At 43.7% G+C, this 20,537-nt stretch overlaps 1 protein-coding gene across 1 annotated transcript; it reads right to left on the bottom strand.

Moving 5' to 3' along the window:
• Positions 1 to 427: 427 nt before the first annotated feature.
• AAAS (aladin WD repeat nucleoporin) lies at positions 428 to 19,266 on the bottom strand. The gene is made up of 18 exons (XM_063293807.1): positions 19,139 to 19,266; positions 18,397 to 18,625; positions 15,963 to 16,089; positions 14,803 to 14,930; positions 13,465 to 13,577; positions 12,887 to 12,978; positions 12,581 to 12,627; positions 11,826 to 11,924; positions 10,413 to 10,556; positions 9,083 to 9,203; positions 8,615 to 8,739; positions 8,379 to 8,439; positions 7,180 to 7,270; positions 6,600 to 6,693; positions 6,104 to 6,171; positions 3,482 to 3,563; positions 2,796 to 2,880; positions 428 to 830 (listed from the first exon to the last, which is right to left on the bottom strand). Exons 2-18 carry the CDS (start codon positions 18,468 to 18,470, stop codon positions 687 to 689), a joined length of 1,695 nt encoding a protein of 564 aa, XP_063149877.1. The 5' UTR covers positions 18,471 to 18,625; positions 19,139 to 19,266; the 3' UTR covers positions 428 to 686.
• Between the last annotated feature and the right edge of the window lie 1,271 nt (positions 19,267 to 20,537).

Raw genomic sequence — 20,537 nt, forward strand, 5'->3', positions numbered from 1 at the left:
CATGATACCAAGTCATAAACTATGGTTTACAAACCACAGTGCGTGGGTTTATGCAACTGGCCAAGCCAAAACTGAATAAACACACAACTTACTGCAATGAGGTCCCCAGCCAGTGGTGGACAACCTGGCACCTACCCGATTTTAACCACCACTCCAATCAATTGAACCATCCTGATGAATGGCAAGAACTTGCAACAGTCGTACTTCAAAATATTTCAAGGACACCAAGTTGTTGATCCTTTGCTCTTACCTCCAGGAAATGAAATTCACAAATCCTCAGCGCAACACAAGGTCTTGGGAAAAGCCCACGGCAGGCAGCAAGTGAAAAACATGCTCAGTAAAATTACAGTTAATCTCTCAATTACACAAAACAATGTTGTGGAAAAGATTACTAGCAGAGAAAAGAATAGTAGGCAGGAACGGGATCTTGAACTGATGTTTTTTTTTTTAATTTACTGCCCTAAATACAACTACAACATTGTCCACTTCAGGAAAGCAGGCAGGCATTCTTCAGGTCCGTCTCTACCTGCAGATCATATAATCCATGCCCTGCTCATGGAAGAAAGACACACATACTAAATCAAGTCCAAAATCAGTCTCAGGTCTCCCCTGTCCTGAAGCTGCCTAGGCTGAGGAAGACAGAAAAACTGGAGCTCTTCAGAACAAGTCCTTTGTGGGTTGACCCTTCAGAGTTCTGAAAACAGCGGCTGCTCCCGGGTGTTGCTCCAACTGCCCAAGGGCATGAGAGGACTCTGACCAGAACTAAATGAGGGAAACTGAGCAGTCACAAAGAAGAAAGGAATGTGGCTGATCCTTCCGGTTGACCAGCACTGCAAAAGAGAGACACAAGTGTCAAACCAAATGCAGCAGAAGCAAAGCATCCCTGTTTGCTCAAGACGGCCTCGGCAATCACAGGCTGTTTCTTTCACTCGTTGGGAGAGATCCTAGGTCATGGAGCACCACTCCTTGTCTAAAGCAGAAGTGCGTCCAGCAAGCCAACAATGGAAAGCAGATGAGTGAGCAGGAGTGCTGTGCATGATATTGGACTCTCCTATTAGGCTCAACCAGCTTTTGGTTATGGGTTCCATTGTTTTTGGTTTTATTAAATATATATTGTTTTATTCATGGTTGTAAGCTGCCCAGAGTTTGGTTTAAGAGGGGCAGCTATACAAATGTTTTAAATCAATAAACCTGCTTGTGGACTGTGGCTAAAGAACCTGGAAGCTGATTCTCTGGCTCGTTTGCATACATCCTTTCTTTCTACTGGTTTTGTAGCCATTATGAAGCCTTTTCCTTTCCTGACATCTGTTTTTCTCCTCTATTTTCTCATAGGTATCTGAGGTAACAGGTGGAATGTGGAGAAGACCCACAAGAGCACAATCATCCCACTTAAAATGGATTGAAAACAGGTTCTCTTAATATTACAACGTGTCTACAGCCTGTCAGTCCTTGTCCTCTCCAGCACTAATTGTATATTCATACACCTGTGACTTTGTCAGCTAAAGGTTTTCCCAAGGCTAGAACTTTGAGCTTCCTTACTCTAATACTGTCCTAATCCCCTTCCCTTCAGTTCCCATCTCTCTCCAGAATATAAACCGGGAGGAAGTGCCCAGTGCCACTATACTTTGATTGACAGGTCTAATACTCAATGATCATACATGTTAACTGGGAAACCTGGCTTACTTCCTAATATGCTAGGTCAGAAGCCATAGTTATCCTTGGATTCTGATTCCGAAATTGCTAAAGGAAAACAAGCCAGGGAATCTCCATTTACACATTACAGAAAACTAAGCATGGAGTGAACGCCTGTGGAGAGCCCAGCAAAAACAAGGGAGCAACAATTTCAGAACCAGGTTATCCCAGCATTGGTCATTTTGCATGTCTGCATTAATTGTTTTAATTTCCCCTTCATCTCCTTAAAAATTTCAGTTTTTAAAGGTCTCTGTAGGCTACAGCCAGGCTTTGTGAGATTCTGTAATTTCAAGCCATACACTAGAGAACTGAGTTTAAAAGTACAATAAATAGGTAAATAAATAAGCTCTTTCCAAGATGGCAATATGTCTAAATCAATTATTTATGTTGAAGCAGGGACTGATCTCCTTTTAGTCAGAGTAATATACTTCCTTACATAAGATAAATATAAAACTCTGCACTGGAATCAAGTATGCCTCATATTTCAATTCAAGTATCAGAAGTCTGGAAACAATATCTTAAGAGCTTCAAAGCTTGATTTCAAAAATTAATAATCTTGGGACTCTTGTTTCTAACCCTCTATGTAGCCCAGAATGGAATTATGAAATGTGCATAAAATCCCAATCAATCCCTAAACATGCATTCCAAACAGATTGATCTATGCAACTGAGAAAAACAAAACAGCACCTTCCAAGCCAGATTACATGAGGCCACAAAGCAATCCAGCCCACTTGGATCTGGAGATTTTACACTAATCCTTAATATGGTGACTGGGAACATCCCAGCTGTGAGTAAAACTACCCCTTTACATTTTCACCTAGGATATTCTAGAATAGACCACAGGAACCTTGCAACATGGCCCATGCTGGGATAATAGCCATCTGCACAGACTATTCTCAACGTTACCACCCATGTGAAGTGTGGACAAGCCAGCAAATCAAATAATCCAACATTATGATTCATATTTAAGATGTCTGGCCATAGCAAAACCTTCCCTCTCCTTGGCCTGCTTAGCCTTCTTTTGGCACTTAGAAAAGACAGATCCAAACAGCAACTGGATCAGGCATTCTTCACAATTCTCAGCACTTGGAGGTTGAACTTACCACTGTCAGAAGGGCTCCCTTCTTAAAGCAAGGGTGAAAAGTGACCAGCTGTGGCTGAGCGCCATCTTCACCCTGTAAGAAACCACTAGAAGTGGTAGAAGAAAGGGATTCCACATTATAGCAGGGATGCCTGAAGGCTGTTGTGACAGTACTTGGAGGCCTGCGCAGTCTGGGACCCACAGCGCACATCAAAAATACCTTAAAGTACTTATGCCCTGGCATATTGATGCCTACCACTCTCTCCGTAACATCCCAAGAGTGCCACCTCTCCTGCTTCTTTGGCTTAAATATACAGTGGGCAATTTGTGGCCTAGTGAATGTTGGTGAACATCTCCCAGCAATCTTTCTCAGTGTTCAGGCTGCCGGGAGTTACTGGGAGCTGTAGTCCAGCAACATCTGGAGGGCCAAAGAGTCCTCACTTCTCAGTCCAGACTCTTGTGCTCCTCAGTCCAAACCTAATCTACCATATTTACTAAAATTACCTGACCTGAAAATTACACCAAACCCTCCACAGACAGACAGACAGGAAAACAAAAACAAAAACCCTCATCTGCCTCTATTGCCATAATCCCAATGATTTGAAGATTTTAAACTATCTAAAGAAAAAAACAATCTAGATTTTCTTATAGATAAGAAATGGCTTGTGGAATCCATTTCCAGGTAAAGAGTGACATGACAATACAAACCAGGGCAGAAGTTCAAACACAGGGTTATTGCGGGTCCGAAACACTGCAATGGTAGTCTTGAAGTTGGAGGCATCGAAATTTCCTGCCAAAAGAAAAACTTAAAATATAAGGAACTGGATGAAGCACTTAATATGTGAACTGTGACTGTGATAGCGAAAAATGTGTTTTCAAAACTGATGACATCTCCAAAAACAGCTGAGGGTGGGATGGACCTTGTGCCTCACGTACCTAGCAGATCTTCCTGCAATCTGCTTCCAACAGTGTATATGAGATTTTTGGCCTCATCCATATAATAGCAAGATTTAAACAAATTCAGCATCAGAGCCAGACCTCATTGTGTCTTTAGTATATAAGGAGGAAAAAAATGCTGCTGTTTTTCCACAAAAGGCCCACACAGCTGGAAAGAAACAGCCTTTTTCAACAAATCTGGTACCAGGCGGTGGGGCGGGGGGGAGAAGCTGGGTGCCTGTGAACTGGTCAGCTTTTTTAAGGACATCAAACGCCTTGATTACCGTCTGCATGGACTCCTTATCTGATGTAAGTGGAAGAAGCAATCTTATTGTGGGATTTAAACACTGAAGAGATTCACCAAGGGTAACATATTTAAACTGGACTTTGAAGAAGCAGGATAGAAAGAGTACAGTATTGACACTTTTGACATTTGGTGTTGGAGAAAGCTCCCGAGAATACCATGGACTGCCAAGAAAACAAACCAATGGATCATCAAACAAATCAACCCAGAGTTCTCACTCAAGGTCCAAGTGACCAGGCTCAAATTAGCCTACTTTGGACACATTATTAGAAGACCTAGCTCTCTGGAGAAGATTCTAATGCTGAGAAAGGTGGAAGGAAAGAGACAAGAAAGACCAGCAGCAAGGTGGATGGACTCAGTTACAGTGGAGCATCTGAAGGACTGGGTCAGGGACAGATCATCATGGAGGAAATCTATCTATGTGGTTGCTATGAGTTGACATTGATCGATTGTATGCCATCAAATCAATCAATCAATCAACATGTTTAAATATTGCTCCTCTCATCTTATGGAAATATATTTGGGGGAGAATTCAGTTTTATAGTGCAGTTTACCTCAAGCTTTTAGAACTGGACAAGCTAGTATACAAAAGCCTTTGCTCTTGGTTATAGCATGACAGGGCCTGAGCTGGGAGGAATGATCTAACTGGTTGACAGACATATGCAGTCAATGTGGTTGGTGGCCTCTGGCAGCACAATCCTATGCAGACCGTCATGGGAATAAATTGCAATAAGCCAAATGGGACTCCTTCCAATAAACATCCTTGGGACTGCACTGCCAAATCTTTCCATATCTAAACAAACAGAAGGAACTTCAACGTGCATGTGAGAAAGAGGAACGTATAGGAGTTTACTCAGAAGCAGAGGTAGCTGTTCCTAGTTCTTTCTCAGCTAAGACATTTTTCCTGGAACACCATCATTTCCCAACTGTTTATTTATTTATTAATTTATAGGGCCACCCAAACAGTGCGACTCTGGGCAGTGTTCCACAGAAAAACAAACAAGAAACCAAAAGAACCACGTAAGGTTAAAACATACCCAATACATAAAATATAAAATGGTGACTGTTCCTGTTTTCATGCTCCCCTAAGTTCTTCAGAACTTAGAGAAGGGTTGTCTTATTTAGCACAGTGTTTAAGAAATTATGAACCAAGAGGCAGCCTGGGCCCTTTTTTTCCTGAAGCCTCAGCTTTAGCAAGAAGGCCAGGATGCTTTAAAACACAGTAGGGAAAAGTTATTTGAGGCACAGCAAGGCAGCCAGGTCATGCTTACAGTGCCCTTGCCCTCCTTTATGCAGGAAGGGAGTGAAATAAAGGGCCAAGGGTCATTTCAGTTTCCAAGCAGGATACACATATCCAAATAGAGATTAACACACACATGTACTTTTATAAAGCAGGAAGTGGGTATTCTTTCATCCTTGTCCTTTTTTTCCAAATATATAATCTTGAAACTGACAGGGTCAGTTTGGGCAAATGTCTCCGCCTTTATAGATCTGCGGGTAAACTGTGGGAAGGGAAAAGAATCACATGTTCCACTTGGAGCTCTCTGGAGGAAAGGCAGAACATAAAATGCAGAAGGAATAAAGGAGCAAAGCCACATAATGTACTGAAAGTGTCGTAACATCCCAAACTATCCACTTAGTAATATATCTAACATATTTTGAGGATTTTATTTGAGGAGCACAAGAATAAAATCGTCCTAAGGAGGCCACTAAATTCATGCGTGTTCCAAATAATTTTGAGGCATTTTTTTCCCTTTTTGGGTTTGGGGATCTCCTTCTTTTCTCCTTGAGATGTAACATATAAAAGTCCTTAAAATGCCCACAAAGCACATTCTTATGCTATTGCTCATGGGCATTTGAAGCAACGCACTTTCTGCTGGACTGTACTGCGGGGGTGCTGTTATGCCTGTACGCATGCATCGCCTGCATTCACATTCAAAGGCAAAAGACAAGCCTTTTGGGAAAGAAAAACCCAATGGTTTTCAAAATGCTGCATTTGGAGATGGTCTCAAAATTTGGCATAGGCATGTTCGCCCCTTTCCCCTCCATTTCGCCCAGCCTCCCCAAAGTTTCAAAGAAGCAGACTTCACCTTGAATGACTACGGCAAGCCTCTCCCCGCTTGGATCCCAAACCATAGAATGCACTTCCCCTCCAATCCTGGAACACAGGGACAGAGGACGTGAAGCAGGGGAAAAGGTTCACACGTTCAGAGTCAACAATGCACATTCAAACCTCAGCTGCAACAGGAAGAAAAGGGGGGGAGTCTGGAATAGGATGGGGAGGGTGACTTTCTTGAGAATGAAAATGCCACAGCAGGAAGATCATTACTTTAAAACCTTGCTTATTAAGGTGATACTTTAAAAAAAGTGTTAATAGGGGAAAAACTCTCTTCAAAAAGGAATTTACTTCATTCCAGGAACATATGCGTTCTAGTTCAAGGCTTTCTGATTGCTAGAAACCCAATTCAGAAAAATCTTTGACTCCCATCCCTGTGCCTGGTTCTCTAAGCTTCCACCAATCAACATATCTGTGCTCCAAGGCAACCACAACAGTGCTGAAGGCCAGAATGTGGCACTCCCTCTCACCTCTCTTCCCCGTAGAGAGTCTCGAAGGCCGTCTCTGACAGATCTGCCACAATGGAAGCTGTTTTAGACCCACCGACCTGCCTTTGCTGCTCTCCTGAAATATCGGAAGTTATGAGAAAAACCAAACCATAGGAGGATGTAGGTAGAAAGCAGCTTTACATCAGATTCCCTGCTTGTCTCTCCCATCATTGCTCACTTTGAGAGGTTTCACTTTGCTTATTATCTGTACTGATTTTACAAGCAGAGTATCATGCAAAATAATCAAATCTGTACAATTAACAAGTTTGAAGTAGGATCACGCAAGACACTGAAGCCAGCCTGCAGACCAGCCAAAAACTTATTCAACAGCACTATCTGCTCTCTTCCAATGCACTGCATATACAACAGGTTTCTAAGATGGCTAAATATTCCATAACACTACCAAGTAAATAGTAGCACAGAAGAATCTCTGAAAAATACCACCCAACAACCACAACCTTCACTTCATTAAAGACGCAAAGATTCCAAGTACAGTGCCCAAAACTATTTTTCATGCTGCAAAAACCCAGAAGCCGTATTAGTGTCACAGCCGCACACTCACCACTATATTCCAAGAAAGATAAGGAATAGATCACAGATTCCCCCTGGACAGTGAACAGCAAACGGCTGCCATCTGGACTCCAGCAACCAGTCTGGGATCAGGGAATGGAGAACAAATGCACTTTTAACGCAGGTAAAACAAAGGATCTAGAATTCTCTGCTGAGCAGAGGTACAATTGTCGAGTTCTTGATGTTCGCTGTGCTTGGTTGTATTCTTGCAGATGTTACATTATCAGGCTAGGTAACGTCACCAGTTCATGGGAGAGTGGAGTTTGCTGGCTGTTTGAATATAGCTTGCCCTGCTGGCAGTCAATCCCCAGCTGAACAGGGAAAACCCCCAGCTAAACAGTTAAGGAATAGACAATATTCTAATCAAGGAACCACCAAGGCAAAAAAACAACAACAACACATCCCAACCGAAACTGGCAGGCCCTCTCTCCCTCGCGCTGATGATGTTACTTAGCCTGGTAATGAAACATCTCCAAGAAAACAGCCAAGGTCAGCGAATGCCAAGAACCCAACAGTTCAACCTTAAGCTAGTATATTCTTTAGTGTTGGAGAGGTTAGATTACTGTAACTCATTCTGCATGAGGATGCCTTTGAAAACTACCCAGAAACCACAGTTGGTACAAAATGTGGTGGCTAGGAGGCAAAAATTGCCCCTATCATAGACCACCTATCCTCTGGTTGCTTTGTTGGTTAGGTCAGGTGTCTGCATCCAATTCAAAGTGCTGGTTTGACCGATAAAGTCCTCTAGGGCTTGGCTCCAGGACACCTCAGGGATCTTCTCCTCCAAGTGGAATCTGCCTGGCCTATGGAAGGGGATGCTAAGAGTCCCATCCCTGGAGGTCCACCTAGCAACATTTTTATTGGTGTTTTGCAAGGCAGGAAAGAGTATGAATAAATGAATGAATAAATGATTGGTTTATTACAGTCATAAGCAAATTCCAAATAGAAATTCAGTTCCCGAATGGAAAGACTATACTGTTAAATTGGATTTTGATAACTGATTTTGGTGGGATTTCTGGAGGTTATACAGTGACCAGCAGCTATCTCTTTGGCAGCATATTATTGTGTTGTACTCCATTATTTTTGAGTGATTATTTTTCTTTTTCCATTTGTAAACCACCCAGAGTTGTATGAGCTGGGCGTTTTTGTAAATAAATAAGAACTCTTTGCCACCCTGTTTTCCCAACATACCCGACAAGGACCTTTGATAGTTGGCCATTTCTCGTAAGTCCACATTTGAACCTCCCACACTCTGCAACAAGATGCACAAGTTGGTAAAAAGAAATGAAATTACTTTGGGAGCACCATTTAATGTAAGGGTCAGCTAGAATAGGTGCAATGGCATTCATTGTTCTACCCACAGTCCACTGCTCCAGAAAAGAAAGAGGACTGATCTTAAATGGCGGGTTCCAAGGCACTCTGCTCACCTGAAGACTGCTGAAGGTGTTCCTGCCAGCACTTTGCTGCCATCAGGTGACCAAGCCAGGTAGGTGACCCCACCTCCTCCAAACCACTGCAACTGGATGCAGTTTTCTGTGGAAACATCCCACACCTGGCGGAACAAGGTCAAAAAAAGGGAGTCCACTATGGAAGTGCTGTTTTACAATGTCTCCTCCAACAAGCCTTTTCCAGTAGCCCTTGCTTCAAACTAAAGTGACACAGCATCTGATGGGAAGAAACTTAACATCACGCATCCTGAAGACCTTGTGAGAAGACTGCCCCAAACATCTGCCCTCAAACTCTTTGACCATTTCAGGGCTTCCATAGCCCATGTGAACCATATCCGCAAGAGGACACTCACTACAGAGCGATGTCTGTGGCTCCACTTGCCCCAGCTTTTATGTTACCTCTTGTTGTTCTATACCATAATAGCAGTAACAGCACAACATACGTACAAGCATGGCTGTATCAACAGGTGAGGCTGACAGGAGCAATCCTCCACTGGGAGCCCAGGCCAGGCTGGTGATGGGACTGTGGCCAGGATGGCTGAGCACCTGAGCACAGCCAGATGAAGGCCTACAGGGAGCAGATACACATCACAGGAAGGCCACAATGTGGTTTCTTTCGATTTTGCTTGGCATCTTATGAAAACCCACTCAGCAATTAAACCAGAAGCCAGTGTGTTTTGTGAGCCCACCCAATTGTTTCTCCAGATATGAGCACATATGCTGGCAAAATAAGACTGGTTGCTAAGGCTGTGCAGCATTTTGGATCTGAAGGCCAGAAGGGGCTTAAGAGCTACACAGTACCAGTCAGCCCTCCTCAACCCAAATGTGTTTTTCCAAGGTTGCACTGTAGCTATGGATGGCAGGTGTGCAATTCTCAGAAAAGGGGTGACTGCTTTAAGGAACTGCAGAGAGGTGCTACGACCACAACCTTGCAGGCTCCAAGGCACCTTTTCCCTTTGCGTCCAAAGCACTGCATAGCCCTGCTGCAAATATCCCCTGCACCACCCAGGGTACCTCTGTACATCTATCATCCAATGCTGCAGAATTCACCACATCCCCATTACCGGAAATCAGCAATATGCACAGCAAGTAGCCCCATGACCAAGCGCTAGAAAGGCTGAGAAGCATTGCTAATGCTTGGGATGGAGATGGGCACTTAGTGGCCTGAAACATTTGGATTCCAGCCTTCAGCAAAAATAACTCCCAGATCAATAAAAAGAGATCGTCTCTGTTCAGAAGCTTGCAATACAAAGAGACAACAGAAAATGGATAAGAAACAAAAGAAAACAAGAACATTATAATAAGGAATCTGAAAGCCACAAAAATCTTCATACACTGCCACTGACTGTTGGAAGGCTGCCTCATGTCCTTGAGAGGGGACCCAGAATCCGATAAAACTTCTTGGGCTGTGCGGGCAGCTGATGGTGGCCTTCCTTTCTTTGTCTCCCTTCAGTTAGCAGAAGTTGAATGGGCACAGGGACCTTCATTTTCTCACACTCTTTATTTAAATCATAGACTTGGGCAAAGGGAGACATGATATAGAGCATACATAGCTTAGAAATGGGAAAAGGTTGATGAAGGAAGGGGAAAAAAGGGCTGTAACAGGCTAAGGATACACTAAAGAAAAAGAACTGGGTAGCGTGAAGGTCTTCTCAGTTTCAAGCATCTGAAATCTGATAAGCATTTCCTTCAAATAGCAGCAACAAAACAGCAACTGTGACTTGCTGGCTACTGTGGGCCACCATCACTGATCAAACCACAAGGCCTGACTGGTTACCTGGTGGAAAGGGAAGTGGGATCCAGATGCCAAACCAGCACACAGCTATGGCACGCCACAGCAAGGATGGATGCACACAGTGGCTTCCAGGCCATCAAAGCCACATTCCTTTGCAAGCGATGCTTCAGGATTGGGACTGTAGTACTGGAGAAGAGAATCCAAACAGAGATATAAATTCTCCTGAAGGGCCAGTGATACCAAGTACATATCAGCAAAATGAACATAAAGAATTGGTCTAGGCCACCCTGTGTGCTTCAGGGCCCCTCAAATAGCATGACACAGAAAAAAGGTCAGGATCTGTCCTGAAGGTCTTCAATTACAGAAGGGCAAATTTCAGTTGCATGTTAGAAGAAACTTCCTAGCAGAAAAGAAGGTAGGCTCCCCTTCCTGAATGTGTTCAAGTGGACGCTACAGGTGGATTCTTGCACTGAGCAGAGGGCTGAATTCATGGCCCTTTCAGCTTCTAGGATTCTGATCAGTGGGTCAGAAGCTATAGTTCTACATGCAAGCACAAGAATAAAACAATTCCTTTTATTTGTGTAGATTTCCATACAGAGCAATTGGGCAGGTGGTTGACAATTGGTGTTCTGCAGATTGTGAACTATTTCTGTTGGATGATTTATCACGCGTAGATTGCTGAGATCCCTGACAAACTAGATCTTGGATTGGCCTTATTTATTTAACAGAACATTAATATTTTAATACTGGCTGTTTGCTGGTTGGGCATAAAGCCAACAGCATTCCCAAAGAAAAACATTACAGTGCAAGTATTAAAAAATGGTAAGTACTAAAAAATATCTCTAAAAGCCAAGTAAGAGGGATGCGCCTCACTAACTCCAAAAATTAATGAGCAGCTTGGGAGGGGACTAGTTATACCCCTGGAAGGAAGGAGTGCATGCTACAGGTTGAGAGCCCCAGGGAAAAATCTTCTCTTGCAAACCTCCGCAGGGAGGAATATTCTCAAGCAGATCCTCCCTGTATATATTATTAATTGGGCAGGTCCACAGTAAGAATATCTTCGGTTCTTGGCATGAATACTCAAAACTACTTGACACAGGCCACAAAGATGGGCAAAGAACAGCTGCACAGGATTGCCAACCTTTAGTCCTAATGCTCTCCTTCTCCCCCTCTGCCCATAAACTTTGGTGAGGGGAAAAGCTTGTTTTTAAGCATACCTGGCTTGTTCTGATACACAGGTGCCATTACTAGTCCCATTTCAGGGCCCAATAATCCAACTATTTGTTTTTCTTGGCCTGTGCTAATCAACACTTGTAAACTCTTGAGCTGAGCTTTCTGTACAATCCTGGAGAGTTCAAGCTTTCTAAATGTCTACCATATGCCTTGTTAACTGCCACTGGCTTCAGTCTATTCAGAGTAATGCTCTGCCTTAAACCTGGATAGGAGACCCCTTACCTGTTTGTATTGTAAACACGGATGGAGTCATCCAGAAGGGCCACTGCAAATTTGTTGGTGTGAGGATGCCAGGCAAAAGCTCGGATCGAGCAGCCTGCCCTGTGTAGGCAAGACAGGGGGGGGGGGGTTTAAAAAATCAATGGGCTTGCTTCAGTCCAAAAGCCAAATGGGAGCTAAAATGTAGGAGCTACCCAGAGTTGGGGTTGGTTGGGCCAAGGCTGCATACCAGAGAAAATCTCAATCTAAATGAAAACTGGGTGCTTCTGAACAGCCACGTTAGAATGGCCAAACAACAAGGCAATTACTTCAGAGAATGCCTGTGTATAAAGAAAACATTTCAGTTTGCATTTGTGATTAGCACAGAATCACAGGTTGATAGCTATTCTAAGGTTAACTGATACTGAATAAATGTATTTGCCCAAACTAATATGTATTCAGAAACATGATTAAGGACCCTGCAGATTATCTAGTAAGTAAGAGCCTCTATACATGGTAAAGGAGAAGAATATTTCTTTCTTTCTTTCTTTTTCTCATATTTAGCCACCGCCCATCTCCCCCAGAAGAGGGAATATGTCAATTTCAGGTTTAAAGCAGATCGACTCAGGTCCCTCTCCAATAGGGGAGGGGGTTCAGGCAATAACTAATATTTGGTTGGCTGGAAAAGGTTGCAAAGACATTAGTTCCAAACAGCTGTACAACTGAACAAAACAATATAAATGTCGAAAAAAGGACACATGCAAACACCCAGGACTCACCAATCCACAGCCTGGGAGAATTTTGCTATTATGTCTTCACTTGGCAGCTTTGAGAAAGAATAAACACCAATGTTAATACTTTACTGGTAGCCATTTCTGAGCTGGCCATATCTGAATACACAGGAGAAACTAGCTGAATGGGGAAGGAAAGGTTCCCTTCAAGAAACGGAAAGAATGTACAGCTACCACAGCTGGCATCTCAATCAGTTACTGCACCATACAATCCCAGTATGGGCTGGCATGCTTCCCAGCCACTAGCTGCCCCTGCCCTTCTGTTCTACTTGAGCTACATTACACAAACCTCACCAACAAATGGGGAAAGAAGGAGCCGTAGAGGGAGGATATCCAACAGCAGAGTGCTAAGGCACATCGAGATCCAGATTTCATCCACTGCAGAGCTGAAAGATAATACAGAAGATAGCAGGTGTGGCACCAACTGCTAGAAATGTTTTGAAAAATGACCTCAATAGGTTGGATCAATTTTCTTTTCTCACACTTAAATCTTATCTTCAATAACTTATCTTTCTTTTCAGCAAAAGTAACATTTAGAAACGTTATATCCTTGCAATAAGAAAGAGGCGCTCCTCTTAACTGGGAGACAGCACATCATTCTTTCAGTAAGCTTTGGAAGGGGCAGACATGAGAAATCCCTCAGGAAGGGACATCCTTCTAGTGAGCCAATTTAAGCAAATCAATCCTGGGATGGACGGGATGGTGGATATTGCAGCTGCATCTCTCTCTTACGTCCTCATTTGCTCTTATTATTGCATTGATTAATCAGCAGCAACTAAGTTTCTAGAAAAACATGCAATTTTGAGATAGGGCTAAGAAAGGATTTTCCTATTCACTCAAGGGGTCAAGCGATACAACTCTTAGCAAACTACCTAGCTCCTTTGATGATTCCACCCAAGACTGCTCATCCGTTCCCTGGTCCAAGTCCTGCTCCTCTTCTGCATTTGCAAGCTCTTCAAGCACACCAGCCACTCCAATGTCACGCCTAAAGAAAATATATTGTGTGAAAGCTGTTATAGGTGAAAGGGAGGGCCATGACTGTTCTATGTGCAACTGGAAAAGAAATTTGATTTGCATCATACAAAGTGACTTCAGATTTTTCCATCACAGCTTCTTCTTTTTCAGCTACTGTACTGAGAAGCTTGACTGTTTCTCTGTGACCAAGCCTTATGGTTTTTATTCTCTATCCTCCTGACTCACTGATCACCCAAGGACCTAAGATTCTCCTCAGTCACCAAAGACAGGCTTGTTGTAAAAATCTAGACTTAGAAGCAAAACCTTCTTCAGTTTGCTCGACTCCACCAGGTAATTTCCCCACTTATTCTTCTATAAGAATAGCAGAGGAAAACTGCCGGTTTGCCATCACCTTCCTAGGCCAGGGAAAAGAGACTGCAGTGCTTATCAAGCTGCATTCTGGCCAGAAGACCTAGAACAGCTGCCACAATGTTATGCTGGTTCTCCACCTATGAAATGCTGGAGAATTATGATACAGGCATTTTCTCTATCTCTCTGTGCCCTGAATGCAGCTAGCCCACAGCCTAGTTCTGCATTTTTCTTGTCCGTACATAACAGCCATCAAGGAAAGGGTAGCTTAGCAGCCCATTCTCTAACTGCCTCTAATGTGTAAGTTTGACTGAAGACGCCAGGTTGTTGCCAATCAAAAGGAAGGTTTATCTGTATTATTATCCCACTTACAGTCTAAAATAAGAAACATCCTTTTCAGCATTAGCTCTACTGGGACACAAATGCATACTGTCAAATGAAATATTCTAAACTGATTTAAAGTATGTTAATGAACATTAAACTACTTTATTTGAAACTGGAAATAGCAACCATGTAAGTTGGACAAGGATATAAAACATGAGGGCAGAAGACTTGTATGTTTAAACACAAATCTGATCTAGTCAACTAAAAAGGGAGGTCATCCTAAGAACCTCCTGCCACTTTTAACCTGTCTACTTAGCCTGTCCCTCTTTTCTCCACCAATGCTTTTCTCCTCTCTCTCAGATACCGAAAGCTGACCTGGCTCAGTGAAAAATTCATGGAAAAGAAAACAGCAGGGTGACCAATCACAGGAGGGAAAAGATTTGGTGTTTCTCTTATAGTCCTCCAGCTGAGAACTGGGAGCATACATTTTTCTTAAAGCTGAGGATGATCTGTGTGAAAACACACAGCTCTGGCCCGATCATCCCAACCCAATCCAAACTCACCAGGCTCTGATGCACCTCTTCCACAGTGACTCACGATGATGAAGGAAGGCAGGCTTGGTGCCGTGTTCCAGTCGACTGAAAGCTTTTAGATTTTCTTTGGGGATGGTGAGGGTGGGCAATTCTTCCATCTGTACAGTTATCCCGAGAATTAAGAAAAAAGTGAAATGCTTGACCAGAATTACATGTACCCCCCCCCAAAAAAAAAAGCTGGAAAGTAGAACAACCAATCAAGGTTCCAGTTTCACTTCAGTTTATAGGCAGCATGAGAGTAATAGTACACATGACTTTTCTCTATTTTTTTTTATTAGCCTGCAGGTACTAGTCAGAATTCAGAACATAGAAACCTTTTCTTCTTTCTCTCTCCCTTCACACTTCATATTGCCCAGGCAGCACATACAGACATTCAAAAAGCTAGAAATAAAACTTCTAGTTAAAGGTGTAAAACTTTATATGTGGGCTTTCCTTGTAACTAGCAGAAATATTACTTAAGCATTATGGAAAATAAGTCACAGAATTAAAGATTTTCTTGGAAAAGAATTCTGTTATTCTTGGTCAAATGTAAACAAACCCAGCCTATTAACTTCTGTTATTTGGAATACTTTCCTCTGCTTGAACACTCCTTTTCTAGTTCACACTAGCCTGCTCAATCAGTATTTCTGAAGGCCTTCTGATGGGGATTAGCCAACCCACTCGAGGAGTCACATACTGCCTTCAAGCAATTCTTCTGCCCTTCTCAGTTTGTACCTATATTTTGAGGCTGATTCCTACCACTTTATTATTTTTCCTAAGCCACCGAAAATGAAGGCTATCAGATGTGAATTGCAAGAATCCAGGCAACCATTAGATGGCAGCAAAGAGTTAGACTTTTCCCCATCACTCTGCTGCCATTTTGCAGTCCAGATCTGGTAGCCTTACCAGAAATATTAATTCAATCCAACAAGGATCTGAAGTATTGATCCCCCAGAGGCAGAGGCCAATCACTAATCCTTTCAGGGAGATGAAAGAAAAGTTCAGTTTGTTTCTCTCCCTTGCCTTATTGTCCTCATCCTAAAGAATCATGTCAAGTACCCATTGGACATTTATTTTTTGGAAGGCTCCCTATTGTCAGCAAGGACAGGATGGTAGCAGATTTCTTCCCATGGTCAGAAACTATGACTTACCTGACCTTGGAAAGTAAGTGGAAGCTTCTCATAGCTACGGCCAGAAACCAGGGCATTGTTGAATTCATAAAGGGTGATGTCTCCTGGAGGAGGTGGAGGTGGAAAGAGTGTTAGGGAACACATCTTTCTGATCATCGAGGAAAAAGCAAAGAGGAGGAAATGAGAGAACTTATATTCAAAAGCACAGCACTCTGGACATTTCATGCAAAGTAACTGCACATTGCTAGTCATAGTGCTATTGACAACTCCAGAGAGGCCAACAGCAAGTTTTAGTCCCAATTAATTACAAATAATTCAGGCAGATTTATTTACTTAAAAGCTTTGTAAAATTGCTCCTCTCATAATTGTGACTCTAGGTGGTGCATAACAATAAAAATCAGAAAAGAAATTTTAAAAATTAAAAAGAAAATAAATAGTATACAGAACCAAAATAAACCAGCAAAAACTGCACATAATCAAAACACAATCAAGGCTGGCAATGATGACATAAACTCTCATCAAAAAACAGGCTCATCTACTATTCTGCTCCAGCACACAGGAGAAAAGCCAGGTTTTTACAATTCTACAGAAGTCCAGTAGGATCAAGGTTATCTGGAAGGGAGCTCATTTCAAAGGGCAGGTGCAGCAATAAAGAAGGCACATCTCCTAAGCCTTGTTAGGTGACATGGCTTCAAAGAAGGGACCTGGAGTATGCTTCCCATGCCCCATAGGGCCTCATGGGACAGGCAGAGAAAACTGGAGAAAGGCAATTCCACAAGTAATCTGGTTGTTTGAGGGCTTTATTGGTGATAACCAGCATCGTGAATTGCATCCAGAATCCTAATGGAAGCCAGTGCAGCTTGCAAAGCAGTGGTGCTAAACAGGGGCACCAAGGCACACCCATTATTAGCTATGCTGCTGCATTCTGGACCAGCTGAGGCTTCCATGTGGTCTTTAGGGGCAGTCCCATGAAGAGTACATTATGGAAATCCAACCAAGAAATGACTAAGGCATGGATACCATGAGCAGGATCTTAAAATCCAGAAATGGGTGCAATTGGTGCACAAGACAAAGTTGTACTAAAGACTTCCTCATCATGGTTGCCACTGCTCAAGCAGGAACTATGTGTCTAGAAGAATCCCCAAACTGCACACCAGCTCTGAGTGGGGAAGTGCAACACTACAACCAGGAGAGGAAAATCCTCAGAACTGGATCCAGGGGACCGAAAACCAACAGCTAGCTGTAGAAGAGCAGTTTACAGGTAGTCCTCGCTTAACGACCAGTCGCTTAACAACCGTTCAAAGTTATGACAGCCTTGGAGAGGGTGCTTTATGGCCTGTAAAACACTTTTGCCTGTTATGAAATTTGGCCCCCCCAGTCACGTGATCGCATTTCGGGCACTTGGCAACTGGCTCGCATTTATGACTGGTTGCCAAGTTGCAATCTTCTCTGCCAGCTTCCCCAGAAAGTCAGTGGGGAAGCTGGCAGGGAAGGTTGCAAGTGGAGGGGATGGAGGAGAGGGGAAACCCTTTGTGGGGCTGCAGGAATGGAGCTCAAATCTTGAGGATTTCTGCTTCATTCCTGCAGCCCCACCAAAGATTTCCCCTCCGTGCACAGAGGGGAGCTGAAATCCTTTGGCAGGTAGCTCTTTCACTCCGTCTACTTAATGACCCGGGAGACTGCTTAATGACCACAACTGGGAGTGCTGGGATTGTGGTTGTTGAGCGAAGTAGTCATGTGAGCATCTTGCTTAACAACCAATTCACTCAACGACCAAGATTCTGGTCACAATTGTGGTTGTTAATCAAGGACTTCCTGTACTTCCCTGCAATCCCTTTCTCCCCAATCAATCTGTTCTGCGAGGGGAGGGGAAGAAAAAAGAAAAAAAAAACAGGTCAGGCACAGGACAACATGTACTGACTGTAATGGCGATCACGTGACTGAGGGATGCTGCAAATGGGCCATAACGAATGGTCACTGAATGAATGGTTGGTAAGCGAGGACTACCTGTATAACAGTACTGTAAGAAGATGCATGAACAGAGAAGGCCACAGCCTGCTAAGCATATCACCAGTGATATAAGCAAGGCTACAGTTATTTTGCTAGGTATTATAGTATCAAAACAGCAATTATACATCACTGAGTACAAATACAACTGCAAGTCACTCTATTAAAACTCTGATACAAAAATCCAAAGTAATGAACAATTCGTGAAGATTTTTTTTAAAATCCAATCAACATGGGTTGAACTCTCAAGAAAACAACAGCAGAGTAAGGCATACCTTTTTAAAGACAACAGTTTAGACCATCAGTAACACACTATGGTATCCCTTATCGGCTGTTACTTGGGAGTTGGCCCCCTGAGTTCAGTATGATTTATTTCCATGCAAATATGCACAGAATTGGGCACAAGATACTTCTAAAGAATGACCTAACAAAGCACACCATTCAGTACCTGTTGCTGGGGGTAGGTGACAAAGGCACAGATGGATGGCCCTCGTGCCCTGCTGGCGGGCTTCCCAAAGGCATCTGGCTGACTGCTGCAAGATACTGAAAGCTGGATTTGAGGGACTCTTGCTCCGATGCAGCGGCACTCCTAGATTCTGAAATGTGGGCTTGAGCGCATGGATTCCTGCATTTACTACTGCTGCATATTCAGGCCATTACCAGCGCCTCAGACTATTCTGAACGAGATAATAACAACAACAACAGTAATAATTATAAATCCAGCAGTCTCAGCAGTCTCACTCTGAGAACTCCTCCTTCTGATACAACAATAATAGTAATAATAATAATAATAGGAATGACTATAAATCCAGCAGTCTAACCTTGAGAGCTCCTCCTTTGGATAAAACCATAATAATAATGATAATAATAATAATAATAATAATAATAATAATAATAGGAATGATTATAAATCCGGCGGTCTCCCTTCCAGAGCGCCACCCCCCACCCCCTGACTTCGGATAACACACGTGCTGTGGGCCCGTGCGGCAGAGGCGGTGGCCTGACACGGGGAAAAGCAACCCGGTGCCTCCGCGTCTTCCCGACACCGGCCGAGGCTGACTGCTGAGCCCTGCTTTCCTCAGTGTCTTGATCCGGAGCGCTCCCCCGACAGAGGGAAGGGAACAGGCCTGAGGAACCCCATTCCCCCCGCCAGCAGCGGGACCACGCCCGCCAGAGCCCGCCTCACTTACGCGGCCGCGGATCTCTGGGTCGCGCCCAAATCCGCTTTCGTTCGGCGCGAAGGAGGGTCGGGAAAGCCGGGAGGGAAGGCGCCTGAGCCAACTTCGGCTTTTCGCGGGTACCGTTCAGGCAGCAACCACGGGCGCCGCAAGGGACCAAAAGAGTCGAAGCGAACGCCTGGCGTTGCCGCGGCCCCGAGCTGGCTCTGCTTAGGGATGGATTCGCCTCCTAGCGGATCGGGCGCGTAACAGGAGTTCCCGTCCAGGCAGGACCAACGTTCAAGTCTTAGAGGGCCCGCCACTTCCTTCCAATCCGTCGTTCCAGCCCTCCTTGACTAAGTGAAGCAATCATTAAGAGAATCCAACCGGATTTTATGACCTTTTTTGCGGTGGTCATTAAGTGATTCACTGCAAGCATTAAGCAAACCAGGTGGCTGTTAAGCGAATCAGGTGGTTCTGCGTTGATTTTGCTTGCCAGAAGCCAGCCGGGAAGGTCGAAAATGGCAATCAGGTGACCACATAGGTTGTATTAAAGGCTTAACTATATTCTCCAACCATTATGCTCAAGGTCAGGATGGAGCCTGCATACCAAGCTTCAAAAGATGAGGCTTCCCTTCAGACTTTATTTCCATTATTTGGTGAATGCATTGTCATTGAGATTTGGGTGGCAAGCAAGTTTAATACATTATTATTACTATTATTATCTGCTACAGCCATTAATTCCATTTCTCATATCCAAACACTACGAGCAGGCCAATATGAAACATGCAGTTACTGCTGATGATATCAGTGCAAGTTAGTTCTTGTCCTTGTGAGTTTGAATACATGGGGCACACACTGGACTTGGCTTTCATCTCAGGGCGGTGGCCACATGATCTGAATTGGGGGATGTTGCCACTGCACCCCCAGTCTGCAAGGAGACAGGGCTTATTTGATTGCCTTGCCTAAAGGACCCATTTGGGTTTGAGAGGGAGATTGAGTTTTTTCCTGATATTTTGATACATAGTTCAGCTGAGGCCTTGGTTGCCCTCTGGAATGAGGTGGCAGCAGCAGCTTTAAATAGGATCACACTTATGTGCAGGCCTTGTTAGGGCCCCTTGTTTTCAGAGGCCTCTGGGAATGAAGCAACAGAAAAAATGCCTAGAATGACATTGGTGGAAAACTAGGAGCAAGTCTGATGGGTCACAGGTAAGAGCCTTTGTTAGAGTTTATCTTGTGGCAATAAGGGCATCAAAAAAAGCCTATTTCTGTGCCATTATTGCATCCTCTGACTATTTGCCAGCAGCTCTGTTCAGGGTGAGCATCTGCAGAGTCGCTGTGAGGACTATTCTCAAGACCTGGTGGATAAAGTCGCTCGGATTTGCTCCAAGTTGGATCCAACTCTGCTTGCTTAGAAAAGCTGTTAAGACCT

This window comes from Candoia aspera, chromosome 2 (genome assembly GCF_035149785.1).
Source record: "Candoia aspera isolate rCanAsp1 chromosome 2, rCanAsp1.hap2, whole genome shotgun sequence".
NCBI lineage: Eukaryota > Metazoa > Chordata > Lepidosauria > Squamata > Boidae > Candoia > Candoia aspera.